This window comes from Pelodiscus sinensis, chromosome 4 (genome assembly GCF_052426305.1).
Source record: "Pelodiscus sinensis isolate ZL-2025 chromosome 4, ASM5242630v1, whole genome shotgun sequence".
NCBI classification, from domain to species: Eukaryota; Metazoa; Chordata; order Testudines; family Trionychidae; genus Pelodiscus; species Pelodiscus sinensis.
The window spans coordinates 124674679-124688875 of NC_143055.1; the positions used below are offsets into that span (position 1 = coordinate 124674679).

Below are 14197 nucleotides of genomic sequence, written 5' to 3' on the forward strand. Positions count from 1 at the left end.
GCCCCCAATTACAGGAAGGATGCGGAGGGCAACCAAAATGATTAGGGGGCTGGAGCATATGACCTATGAGGAGAGGCTGAGGGAGTTGGGTCTATTTAGTCTGCAGAAGAGAAGAGTGAGGGGGGATTTGATAGCAGCCTTCAACTTTCTGAAGGGAGGTTCCAAAGAGGCTGGAGAGAGGCTGTTCACAGTAGTGACAGATGGCAGAACAAGGAGCAATGGTCTCAAGTTACAGTCGGAGAGGTCCAGGTTGGATATTAGGAAAAATTATTTCACTAGGAGGGTGGTGAAGCACTGGGATGGGTTACCTAGGGAAGTAGTGGAGTCTCCATCCCTAGAGATGTTTAAATCTCGGCTTGACAAAGCTCTGGCTGGGTTGATTTAATTGGGATTGGTCCTGCCTTGGACAGGGGACTGGACTTGATGACCTTCTAAGGTCTCTTCCATCTCTATGATTCTATGAACACCTACCAGATTCAAAGCGGTTAATATTAAAATCCATCGTACAGGAGGGGTGCGCTTTGGCAAATAGCTCTGGAGGTAGCTGATACAGCAGCCCACACTACAGGCAGTCCCCGGGTTACGTACAAGATAGGGACTATAGGTTTGTTCTTAAGTTGAATTTGTACGTAAGTCGGAACTGGCTCCAGATTCAGCCGCTGCTGCTGAAACTGACCAGGGGCTGACTACACGAAGCCCAAGGCAGAGTTGCCAACCAGCTACATCAGGGTGTGCAAAAGAGCCTCCGTGGGCCAGATCCAGTCTGCTATGCAGGTTGATCTGGCCTGTGGAGGCCCTACTGCTCCCCTGCCCACAGGCCAATTAAGGCTTGAGAGTGGGAGGGAAGTGCACGAAGTTTCCTCCACCCTGCAAGGAGCGTGCAGCGCTTAGAAGCACAACGCACTCCTGGCAGGGCAGAAGGAGACTTCATATGCTCCCTTGTCCCCAAGCTCCGGGGTCAGGAGGAGGAGCCTGTGAAGTCTCCTCCCACCACCAGGGGCATGGGCGCCTAGGGGGAACTTCTGGGGGGAGCAAAGACATTACATGCTCCCCCCAGACCAATTATGGTCTGTGGGTGGGGAAGCAGAGGAGTATCCTGGCTGCACCCCTTCCATTTGAGGTGTCCCGCCACTTCAAAAACTTTTGAAGTGGCCCCCAATAAAAAAATGATTGGCCACCCCAGGCTACATGGTCCACCAATGATTCCTTTATGAAGCATTACGGTATCTTGTCTAGCTAAGGATACTACCATGGCCTCTGCAGCGCTATTGACTGTGATTGTCATGACTCGGAGACCCGGCTTCCATGTGGTCTTTGGTACAGCTACACAGTCATCAACACTGGAGCATCCACAGGCACTAGGGATGTTAAATATCGGTTAATTGAATAGTCGAATAACCTCATAAATTCTTATTGGTTAGTCAATTGTTCTATAGTCCCTGGGGGCAGGGTCAGCAGCCGCTGTATCTGCGGCAGCAGTACAGGGTGTCAGACAGGAGTTGGTACAGGAGGGGAGCCAGTTTAAAAAACAGCTCTTCTTGTGGACCGGCTGCCTGTTGCCCAGTGCTGTTGCCTCTGATAAAGAGGCAGCAGTGTGGAGTGGCAGCAGCCCCTGTCTACGGTGGGTCTGAGCTCCCAGATCCAGAACTGAGCCGGGCTGCCTAGCTCCCAATACACTTTAAATGCAGAGCCTCAGCAGGAGTAGGTTCTGGACCTGGTGTGAGCCAGAACTGAGTTGGGCTGCTGGCCAGCCTGCTAAAAAGTGTACTGGCAAGGGTGCAGGAAGGGAAATGCATGCAGTCTATAGCATTAACCTATAAGCTTTTGCTTATCGATTAATCGACTACACTACTACATCCCTAACAGGGACATCTCTAGAAGAAGAGGGAGTTACTCACCTGTGCAGTAATGACTGTTCTTCAATGTGTCCCCCCATGGGTGGTCCACTCCCACCCTCCTCCCTGCTTCAGAATCTCCTATTATATCAAAGAGATCCAGGTGGACTCAAGGAACTGGTGGGAGCCAGACTGCACAAATGATCAAAAAGTGCAGTCCGACTAACTACTGCTAATGAAAACTTCAGTCTGCGGCACTGGGCTGTGCTGACACCAACTGTGGAGTACCCATGGGGACACACATCTCAAACAGTTGTTACTGCACAGATGAGTAACTCCCTGTTCTGCTCCCCCTAAGTTTAACTGGTTAACTCAACAGGGATTTTACATCCCTAATGCTTGGGCTCATTCCAGGAAGTCAGTACGCATAAACCTTCCACTCAGGCAACATACATGGCAACATGGAAGTGCTTTTCTATTTGGTCCATCCAACAAGGCATCCACCTCCAGCAAACCCACATTCCCACCACCCTCGACGACCTACTGCACCAGGACAACAAGCTCTGCCCATTTCATTAATCAGAGTGCACTTGTCAGCCATCTCGGCATTTTACCCATGGGATATGGGGGTAGATCTGGTTTTGGGAACCCCATGGTGGTTATACATGCAGATTATACATGCAGATCAAAGATTTGGTTCCCCCTATAGGATCTGAACTTGGCTGTCCCATGAGCTTCAGGAAAGCCATTCTAGCACCTAGCTATCTGGTAGATGGAGGGCACGCTTGGAAGGTTGCCTTCCATGGCCATAACCTCAGGCAGATGAATCTCTGAGCCCTCACCTTGAAACCACAGCATGTTGGTTTTTAAAGAGACAAGGTGCAACTTCACCCTCTGTTCCTGCCTAAGGTGGTCTCGCATTTCTATATGAACATCTTTTTGCCAGCGATAAGGAGAGAACACTCCAGTCCCTGGACATTAGGAATGCACAAAACAATTCTGCAAATCAATGCAACTCTTTATTGCAATAGCGGAGAGAGGCCTCCCTATCTCAGCCCAGCACCTTTTGTCATGGATCATGTTCTGCATCAGGATAATGCTACAATCGCAGCCAAGTTCCCAGCCCTGACAGCCCACTCCACCAGGTCTTAGGTTTCCTCTGTGGCGTTCATCATGCAGGCCCCTGTGGAGGACGTATGTAGGACAGCCAGGTGTTTGCCCATTCACACCTTCATGTCTCACTATGCCTTCAACTAGCAGGCGTAAGACAATGTGACTTTCGGCAGGGCAGTCCTGCAGTCAGCAACTACATGAACTTCGACCCCTCCTCAATGGAAACTTCTGGTGAGTCACATATTGGAATGCACATGAGCAATCATGCAATAAAAACTCATAACTGCTGGTCTTCGAGATGTCTTGCTTTTGTCCATAATAAATTCCACCCACCTCCCTTCTGTCAGAATACTTTGGTAAGGAAGAACTGCAGCGGCGGGGTGGCAGTGTCCTATGACGGCGCTGTTCCAGGGGACTCCACAGCTGACCCGACTGGGAAAACTTTCTGACAATTGTGCATGTGGTGTGCACATTCACCTATGGAATAGACATGAGCAGTTACAAGAGGCTGGTAACCATCTTAAGATGTGCATGATTCTGTTTGAGCTTTTAAAGTGACATGTAGTTTTGACTTAGATAGAAAGCATGTGATGGAAAATTCGCCATGTCAAAGTGCATAGTTGCAAAATTTTAGTGGTTAGGGTTGGGAGAGGTGACAGTTGCATCCGGACCTTCCCTGGGAACTCATGTTGTGGCCTGAGCATAGAAAACAAACCACGTAGTCTGTTTTGCTTCTCCAATTTGTTCTTATTCTATCACATAGAAGCTTAGGGATTGAATCTGCAGCAATGCCCATTTGATGCTCGGCTACAAATTGGGAGGGTGGTCGGGAGGGAAGAGGGTTCAAAAAGAAGCATTAGCCTTGCAAAACTGTTATAAAAGATGGCTAACTGAGGCCCAAACCCTGCTCCCTACCCCATGACACCACTGATGCACTTGACTGTTGACTCAACCTGGGTAAGTAGAATTTTGCAAGGCTAATGAAGGGAGCTGAAGGGTCAAAGATAATTCTGTAAACTGCAACCATGGGACTGTTTGGGTTATGGGCTTTCATGGTCACAGCTAGTATGTGTATTGTGCGAGCCAGAAGGTCACTTGATATTTTCTGGGGGTGGAAAACGTGTTTTAAAAGTCAAACAATGAATGTTGTGCTGGTGGTTTAAGAGGATCTTTCTTATCCATCTCTGAGCCTGAAGTATCAGTGATGATGCAAACTTCAGTGCTTTGTCTGGAACCTTGTAGTGACCGTGCTGCTTTTACTTACTTAGCATTATAGTAACACCTACACTATTTCCTACCAAGCCCTGGGCCCCATGGTGCTAAGCATTAAAAGATATACCTGACCCCAATTGCTTACAGTCTAGACAGACAGTAAGTGATAATGGAAACCAAAGCACAGAGAAGTGAATTAACCTGCTCAAACTCGTGTGTCAGAGTAGTGGTAGTACTGGGAATAGAACCTGCCTCTTCCAAGTCCCAGTTCAGTGCCTTTTACACCATGCTTGTTACCCAAACAGTGATTTGTGGGAAAAGTCTAGGTGGGTCACCTTACTCCTCACCCTGCATGTTCACTTCCACTGGGATGAGGCAGCAGTGTATCCAATCCTGTAAGGATAATAATACAAAAATCTGTCAATGTGGATCTCTGTGGCTCATTTTTGCCTATGCAGATAGAAATGACAGCGCTCTATTCATTCCCTGCTCTTTAAGGGCCCAGCTCTATTGGGTGTAGAAGGATGTTCAGCGTTTTGATTCCATAGGCCATCTGTCATTGTGTATGTCTGTAGAGACCCAAATGCTCAATTGTGAAGTTGGAGGACTCATGCAACTTGTAAAGATTACTTGCTGACAATGTGTGAGAAGTTAGAAAACCAGCATTTTGTTGTGTGCATGTTTAGTATCCTATAGACGGAGCATGGCCTGCTGGCATCTGGGGCAATGTTAAGGTAATTTGGGGGGACTCTTTTGAAAAGTGCAACCTTTACTGTTGTATGGGTTGCTAATTCTTGTTTGGAGGGGAAAAAAATAGAACCAAGCAATAGTTCTGTGCCTGCAATCTGAATTTCACCTTATCAAAGCTTTCTGTGTAGGAATACACTATAGTACATGGTCAGCCACTAAACTATGAAACAAGGCCATATATTGTATATTAAATTGCAACAAAGTTTTAGACTGGACATTAGGAAAAACTTCCTGTCCTAGTGGTTAGCCACTGGAATGAATTGCTTAGGGAGGTTGTCTAATCAGTTCTCAAAAACCTCCAGTGATGGAAATTCTATAAACTCCTGTGAGGGATAGATGGGGTGGGCAGTAAAACAGTGGTGATTAACCCTTGATGGGTTGCTGCTGTTGTATTTACCTACCCTTCTAACACAGCTTTCTACAGATTCCATTGGCAGGGAACAGTGATCTGCAGCCAATGGGCACTGCAATTGCCCCTACCTGCAGAGCCACAGGTAAATATAGCAGCAGTGGATCTCCAGGTGCTAAACCTGGGAGACCGGTCCTGGTCTGCAGGCTGGTATTTACCCACCCCTGGTCTTGATGGTGCTTGGTCCTGTCATAAGTGCATGACTGGACTTGGGGACTTCTCAAGGTTCCTTTCAGTTCTGTGAGTCTATGATTGTATATACAGGTCAGTGAGACTTGATAATTATTGTGTGAGAAACACCCCTGGAATTTCCTGACTTTTGTGGGTTGACAGTCGCTTAATATACACTGAGTTGCTTAATGTTTGTGGCTTTGCATAATACTTGTTATAAAACAGATCTAGCTGGGGCTAGAATTGACCATCTCGTTTCCCTAGATAAGTCTGTACTTCTTCCCACCACTGTTTAATTTCTTAGAATATTTTATGGTTATCTCACACTTTTTAATAAACAGAGTTGATTATAATGGTCACACAACCAATAGTGTAAACTGCTTAGATTATGCAAGTCATGATTACCCATTCCAAGAAATGAAATACCAGTCACGCAGCCTTGGGTTGTTCTGAGGAAATGAGAACTGAAAAAGTTGAAAGTGACAAATTTAGTAAACTGTTATAGTGATCCCTATAGTTCTGAGTGGGCAGCCTTTTCCCTTTATCTTCAGGGTCAGTGTGTTGTGGGCTACTTACCCCCTGATGGAGTTCAGCACTTGCCCAGCTGAAGTCCACCACATTTGGATTCAGTGTACAATGTGACAGAGGTTGAGCTCAGCTGGAAGAAAAGGTGTGATGAGGTAGAAAACTATAGAGAAGGGGACGAGGAGTCCTGTGGCACCTTATAGACTAACTGAAGTGTAGGAGCATAAGCTTTCGTGGGCAAAGACCCACTTCGTCAGATGCATGCATCTGACGAAGTGGGTCTTTGCCCACGAAAGCTTATGCTCCTACACTTCAGTTAGTCTATAAGGTGCCACAGGACTCCTCGTCGCTTTTGCAGATTCAGACTAACACGGCTACCCCGCTGATACTATAGAGAAGGGTGTTGGCAAGAGTACAAAGAATCTCCCTGCTATGAGTTTTGTGAGCGCTTTGAAAAGGTACATTGTGGAAACAAACAGGCTTGGTCATAATTAAGCCGTCAAATAGTAGCCGCTGCCGTAGCTGTATTAATGCCTTCACTATTGTTTGCCATAATGGCTTTTGTCACGCACTCTACTGCCTGTGGCTGTGGCTGATTCATTCATAAGGTGGAGTAACCTGCCATTCCAATCAGCCACTAGTGTGAATTACGTTGGCTCACAGTCAGCTCAGGGTGTCTCCGTCCTGCCCTACCCAGCTTTTAGCCAAATCCACCATTCCCGGGCCGCGAGAAGTTGGACGCATTTTATGAACCCAACTCCCCAGGCTGCCAAGAGCCAGGACCAATCTCCTGGCGCGGGGAGAGCGAAGGAGCGAACACCTGCGAGTTTGGGTTGGTTGCTGGATCGCTCCGCTCCCCTGAGGCCGGGCAGGGGGCAGCTTTCCTGCCGCTGGAGAGCTCCCTTGTGGGATGAAACGGGGGGGGGGGGAGGTCTGGATTCCCCGGGGGGGCGGGCAGGCTGAGAACAGCTGGCGGGGGGGGGGGAGGTCTGGATTCCCCGGGGGGCGGGCAGGCTGAGAACAGCTGGCGGGGGGGGGGGGAGGTCTGGATTCCCCGGGGGGGCGGGCAGGCTGAGAACAGCTGGCGGGGGGGGGGGAGGTCTGGATTCCCCGGGGGGCGGGCAGGCTGAGAACAGCTGGCGGGGGGGGGGGGAGGTCTGGATTCCCCGGGGGGCGGGCAGGCTGAGAACAGCTGGCGGGGGGGGGGGGAGGTCTGGATTCCCCGGGGGGGCGGGCAGGCTGAGAACAGCTGGCGGGGGGGGGGGGGAGGTCTGGATTCCCCGGGGGGGCGGGCAGGCTGAGAACAGCTGGCGGGGGGGGGGGGGAGGTCTGGATTCCCCGGGGGGGCGGGCAGGCTGAGAACAGCTGGCGGGGGGAGAAGACCCCGCGGGGAGGGTAGCACTGGGCGGTGGCTGCCCGAGAGGCAGGAGCAGAAAGCTGCGGGGGGTGGAGCTGAATCCCGCCGCGTGGGGGCTGCCCCGCCAAACCCGCCCCCGCCCCCGCCCCGCCCCGGGCCCGGGCCAGAGGCGGCAGCGGGCGGGACGAGGATGCTGCGGCGGCTGCTCGGGCTGCTGCTGGCCGGCGGGGCGGCGGCGGTGGCGGTGCTGAGCGCCGGGCTGCGCGGCGCGCCGGAGCGGGAGGTGAGCCCGGCCTTCCTCTCGCTCACCCTCGACGCCAACCTGGCCAGGGAGCCCCGCTTCGTCGCCATCCTGGGGTAAGTGCCCCCGGCTCAGGGGCTCTGGGCCGCCCCCTTGCGCCGCTCCCGGTCCTACCCCGTGAGAGCCCCCGCGGCGCCCTGGGCTTTGCCTTCTCCCTGGCAGCTCGCACCGGCCCCAGTGTGCGCCCTGTTGCAGGACCGGGAAAACGTGCACACAAAGGAAGTTCCTGCTCAGAGCTTGGCAGAGGGGACCCAGGAGCCCGATGGGGCCTCCCCCCAGACTGGGAGGTAACCTTGGACCGAAGGGCCCGTCCCTTTGCTGAAGGAAAAACTTGGCTCGAGGCCCCGTGTCCGTGCAGGCTGTTCTCTGTGCCGAGATTCAGGCAGTCCCCAGGTTACATGGATCTGACTTACATCGGATCCCTACTTACAAACGGGGTGAGGCAACCCCGCACTAGCTGCTTCACCCCAGCAGACCAGGGAGACGCGAAGCTAGCGCCCCCCCCAGCAGACCAGGGAGACGCGGAGCGGCTTTTCTCAGCAGACACCTCAGCTTGAGAATAAAGGACTGAGGGAAGTGAGGTGTGGGAGAATAGAACTGAGCTCTGGAGAAATGTTTGGCTAGAGTTTCCCCTACAATATGTACCAGTTCCGACTTACATACAAATTCAACTTAAGAACAAACCTACAGTCCCTATCTTGTACGTAACCCGGGGACTGCCTGTCCTCCTGGACAGCTACACCCGCTTTTATAGCCTCACAGCCTGAGGCAGCTGACCTGGGCCAGCCCCAGGTGTGGTGTTGCAGTGCAACGTGCCCCCTGGCAGAACCGGGCTCGAGGGAGTTCACGGGACAGCTGCCCATGCTGTGTGTGTGTGAGGACAAACAAGGCGCTTTATTCTGTAGAGCTGTCGCCAGCACCTTGACTGAGCACCAAACCCACAGGACTTTCTGAACTGAACTGAGAGCAGGAGAACTGAGCTGAGAAAAAGGTCAGGCTGAGACCCACTGAGAGGATCACCCATGTAATCCCAGGAGAGGAGAGCACCAGTACAGCTACCATGGGTCAGAGAGGGGCCAAACACCAGAACACAAAGCAGAGTCCTCCAGTGAGAGAGGGTGTGTTTAACTCCCAGCTGACCATTAAGCAGGGTAATAAAGTGAACTAACCTCTCAATCTTGGTGCAGGTTTTGGGCTCTTCTCCCACTTATGAGGGAGGATGTCATAAAGGTCTATAAACTCATGACTGTTGTGGAAAAAGTAAACAAGGAAGTGTTATTTACTCCCATCTTCTAACATGAGAACTATGCTTGCCAAGCGGAAGTAATAGACAGCAGGTTTAAAACAAACATGAAGAAGTATTTTTTTCGCACAATGCCCAGTCAGCCTGTGGAATTCTTGGTCAAGGCTATAACAGGGTTCAATAAAGACATAGATAAATTCATAGAGGGCAGGTCCATCAATGACTATTAGCCAGGATGGGCATGAATGGTGCCCTGGCCTCTGTTTGTAAGAAGCTGGGAATGAGATTACCTGTTCTGTTAATTCTTTCTGGCCACTGCCGGACACTGGGCTGAATGGACCTTTGGGTTCTCCCAGTATGGCCACTCTTATATTCTTACATCTTTTGCTTAGAGTGGAGTGAGACACATGCCAAGGAAGCTCTGTCCCTGCCTGATGCTGAATCTGTGCCTGTTGAAAAACCGTCCTCCCTCAGCCGCACAGCCCTCCTAAAGAAATACACCAAATAAATCAACCCATGTTTAACCTTCACCAGAATTTTTCCTCTCCCCTGTTTCCCTTTTGCTCTGATTCTCCATGTCACTTCTAGCTTCCACCTCCCACTTTCACTCCTCCTGTACCCACAAATCTTTTTTTTTTTGACTGCATCTGTTTTGACTCTTATCTCTGTTCTTCCTTTGACTGTTTCCTGCACCTGCTTTCATCCTCCTTGTCTCATTTCTGTTCTCAACATTCCCTTACTCTTTAGTCCCCATGTGTTTCCCTTTTCCTCCCCTCACCCTTTTCCTTTTCCTGGCCTCCATATTGCATTTTCCTTTGCCAAGTCTGTTTTACCTTCATTTCACGGAAGTGTTGAGGATTAATGCATTAATGTTGACTTGTTAAGCACTTCCTTCTCTCATGGCTTGGACACTGAGGATTGTCTCCCAAGATGTGGGCATCTTCCTTCTAGCAAGCTGCAGAGAAAATCTGCCTCTCCCACTGCCTGAGCTCTGGGGATAAGAGCTTGGGGCCACTTGCTCATGCAGTCACCCTTCTGCTGTCGGTATTCCCAGTTCCAGCAGTAAGTGGAGGTGAGGGAGGAAGGGAAGGTATCTTCAACCTGCCTCAGAGAGGGTGAAACAATCTCCCAGTGCATGGGTTAGTGTACTTCTAACCTCTAACATTGAACAGCGAAGTGAAAGTAGAATGAAAAACATCTGATCAGAAAGTTCATGATTCAGGCTCTGTGGCAAGGAGGAAGTAATTGGCGGCTGATAATCTCCTGCACTGTTGTTGCATAACAGAGATAACACCCGTGAAGTGCAATGTTGTCTCTGCCACTAGGTCAGAATGAAGAGGGGCAGTCTTGCCTCTTCCTGTGCAGTGATGGGGCTCAAGGAGCTAGTTCCCTGCACATGACTCCAGCTGAGAATTTGTTTGTACACTAGGGCTATGTCTACACTGGCATGATTTTCTGGAAATGCTTTTAATGGAAAAGTTTTCCGCTAAAAGCATTTTTGGAAAAGCACGTCTAGATTGGCAGGACACTTTTCCACAAAAGCACTTCTTGCGGAAAAGCGTCCGTGGCCAATCTAGACGTGCTTTTCCGCAAAAAAGCCCCGATCGCCATTTTTGCGATCGGGGCTTTTTTGCGGAAAAGAAATCTCTGCTGTCTACACTGGCCCTATTGCGCAAAAGTTTTTTGGAAAAAGACTTTTGCCCGAACGGGAGCAGCATAGTATTTCCGCAAAAGCAGTGACGATCTTACATGAGATCGTCAGTGCTTTTGCAGAAATTCAAGCGGCCAGTGTAGACAGCTGGCAAGTTTTTCCGCAAAAGAGGATGGTTTTGCGGAAAAACTTGCCAGCCTAGACACAGCCACAGAGAGCACCCATTTAACTGAAATATTCTTTTTTAATCTGGTTAGTCCAACTGATGTTAGCCTCTGTGTGGGCTCTTTTTTAGTTTCAGAATGACGAGCTTCAGTGTTGCATAGGTCGATAATAAATCATAATTTAAAACTAATTTTATGTTAAGCCAGTGCAACCGTCTCACGAAGATGAGACCCTGGTGTATTTCAAATCACTTGCTAGATTGTTTCCTCATTTGAGAAGGAGAGAAGCAGGGGCGGAACAAATGAAATGTGGGTACATGCATCCCCCAGCATCCAGCCATGACGTGAAAGCTCTGCCATAACTTCCTCTCCAAAAATTCCTACAATTGGAAGATGAGGAAAACCATAATAGAACATAGAAAAACAGCCTTAGTTTGCAAAGGATGCCCTCAAGTCCATTCTCCTCAAAAGTGAGGACTTTCCCTGGAGAGCAGCTGTTGTACTTAAAAGTGCTGCACAGGATCTTTTCGAGGGGAAAAGGCAAAACGCCACATTTATTGGTAGCACATAGATCAATCAGCACTTATCATATGCATATGATACATCACACACACACCAATGGTTGCTCCCCCTAACTGCACTGCCCAGGTGAGTTAGGTGGGAGAGAAGTGGAGCCAGGCTTCTGCTGATCCAGATCGGTGCTCCCATGTTGACAAGAAAAAAAACTCAGGTCCTGCTGCAAAATGCCTTAGATTTATAGGCTACATCTACACTGCAAGGTTTTTGCCCAAGAAGCCTTTTGCACAAGGGTTTTTGCACAAAATCTTGTGCAAGAGCATGTCAACACCTCAAAGCACATTGCAAAAGGGATGTGCTCTTGCGCAAGAGAGTGTCCACACCTGTGCTTTTTCCCATAGAGGTTTCTTGCACAAGAAACCCCTCTGGAGTGTCCACACTTGCCTACTTATGCAATAGCTGTAGTGCTAAAATCAGTTATGCCTCAGAAAAGGAGGTTTACCTCTGGCGGAAAAAGCCCTCTGTTCTGCCATTTAACTGCCCATTTAATTGCACAAGAGCTCAGTTGAGGTGTGGATGTGCCACAGGTTTTTGCACACAAACCTTGTAGCGTAGACTTAGCCATAGTGTCTTCCCTCTCCTGCAGCTCTACACCAATTAGTCATCACATACATATGCATCATCTGTGAGAGTCATCATATGCATATACAGTTAGACCTCTGTAGCACCTTCTTTTGGGTGGTGTCTCATTGCTGCCACATTCTCCTTCAAAGAGGGAGCTTCCAAAAGCAGGCACTTGCTGCTGACTCCCAAGGTGTCCGTATGTCTAGTTTTCTTTCAATGAGCCCGCTTCACAGGTCCCATTGTTCTTCTCATTGTTCTTGGATCTGGCTTCCACCCCTCTCCAACCTTTGCAAGAGCCCAGAGGTGCTGTCTTTCATGCCTTATCCATTCACACCTCATTCGCTCAACAGGACAATCAATTAAGTAAAAGGAGGTACAAAGTCTACAAGATACAATAGTAACAGAGATGTAGCCTTGTTAGTCTGGTCCAGCTGAAACAAAAGACAGGACTATGCAGCACTTTAAAGACTAACAAGACAGTTTATTAGGTGATGAGCTTTTGTGGGCCAGACCCACTTCCTCAGATCAAATTGCGGAAGAAAATTGGCATGACCATCTATACCAAAGGGATACAAAAAAAAAAAAAAACACATAAAATAGACAAATCAGATTTTAGAACAGAGGGGGGGAGGTTAATGTCTATGAGGTAATGATATTAGAGGTGATAATTGGGGAAGCTATCTTTGTAATGGGTGAGATAATTAGCATCTTTGTTAAGCCCCATTGGCAAAGTGTCAAATTTAAGCATGAATGACAGTTCAGAGGCTTCTCTTTGAAGTCTTGTGTTAAAGCCTCTTTGAAGCAGGATGCAGGTAGTAAGGTCATTGAGACAATGCCCAGGCTGGTTGAAATGGCAAGAAACTGTTTTTTCTTTGTGAAACTGTCCAATGTCTGTTTTGTGTGCATTGATTCTTTGGCAAAGTGTCTGAGAAGTTTGTCCAATATCCATAGCAGAAGGACACTGTTGGCACATGATGGCATACATTATATTTCTGGATGTTCAGGAATATGTGTTCTTGATCTTATAATTAGAATGGTTAGGTCCTAGGTCCTAACCATTCCAGTTATAAGATCAAGAACACATATTCCTGCTCATCCAGAAATATAATGTACAAATATCCCTTTTCATTCTTCTCTTTGCTTACAATTACTCCTATAGTTACCTATGTTTTTGTTTTGTAGGTAGGCCAGGTTTCAATGGCTTCTGCCCCTTAAAGGTTTTGAGTGAATTACCTCATTGTTTAATCATCAAATTCATGAGGTGTACCTCAGTTTTCCTCTAGTGAGTTTCTGCTGTTACATTTATGCAGACAATAGCCAAGAAGCATTATTACCATAAAACTGGGGAGTTTTAAGTGTGAGATGTGTTTCCAAGGCCCATTATTAACATTCTTAAATGTTTTTCTTTTTCCAAAAGGAAATCATGTACACTATACATCATTACAGGGTTCCTCATGAACATTAAATTTAGCTCAGTGCTAAACAGTGTTATTAGCATCAAATAACAAGTAGTTCTGTGGATCTTACATGTAGGTGTTTAAATATCCTGTGATAGCATGCCTTTTATTTAGACAACATAGCTTTGAGGCCAGTCTGTTTAATACCACCTTGAAATCTTTGCTTATGCAGACCCCCTTTTGTATCTGTTTTCACATTTAGCATTGCTTATACACAACTCTTTTCCTTACTTATTTGTTCTATTTGTAGTTCTCAATTTTAGATTCTCTTATTTCTAGATTTGACTTTTTTCACCTTTTTTTCTAGAGGGTTACAATTTGAACTTTCTGATTTCAGGTTAAAAAAACAACAAATGGTTTGGGAGCACTTTAGACTAACAAAACATGTAGATGGTATCATGAACTTTCGTGGGCTCATGATACCATCTACATGTTTTGTTAGTCTATAAAGCGCTACCAGACCATTTGTTATTTTTTTCTGTACAGACTAACTTGGCTACCCCCTGAAGCTTCTGGTTTCAGGTAGTGTGCTGATCAAACTATCGTCTACCTGCAAAGCTTCTTTGTGCTGCCAGCTAGGTCATTTGCATTCACAGACACTTACTGGCTTGCTTTTAGATTCAAAGCTATCAGGAGCTTTATCTTAAAAAGGTACACTATCACTTTTGCCAGACTTAGAGTGTTGAGTTCTTTTTACTAGTCCTGCTCTCTCACAAAGCAATCTGAAAAGGAAATTACAATCTGTTGTGGAACCTGGAGCCCTCATAGGATTTTAATTTGTTTGCAGTTTTCACCCCTTCTACGGTATACGTTGCATGTCACAAGGAAAACATGCATTCTTTTTAGTTCATATAACATTACTTAGCCAT

General features: G+C 47.9%; 1 protein-coding gene across 3 annotated transcripts in view; it reads left to right on the top strand.

The window, feature by feature from the left end:
• The first annotated feature begins 7532 nt into the window (after positions 1 to 7532).
• The window catches only part of HPSE (heparanase), a 35839-nt gene continuing 29174 nt past the window's right edge, over positions 7533 to 14197 (top strand). For 2 of the 3 annotated variants that reach the window (XM_075929505.2, XM_075929506.2), the window contains exon 1: positions 7533 to 7729. In XM_075929505.2, coding sequence (XP_075785620.2) covers positions 7563 to 7729 — 167 coding nt within the window. In that variant the 5' untranslated portion in view covers positions 7533 to 7562. The remainder of the gene's footprint in view (positions 7730 to 14197) is intronic. The other variant, XM_014570808.4, reaches the window with a different exon arrangement.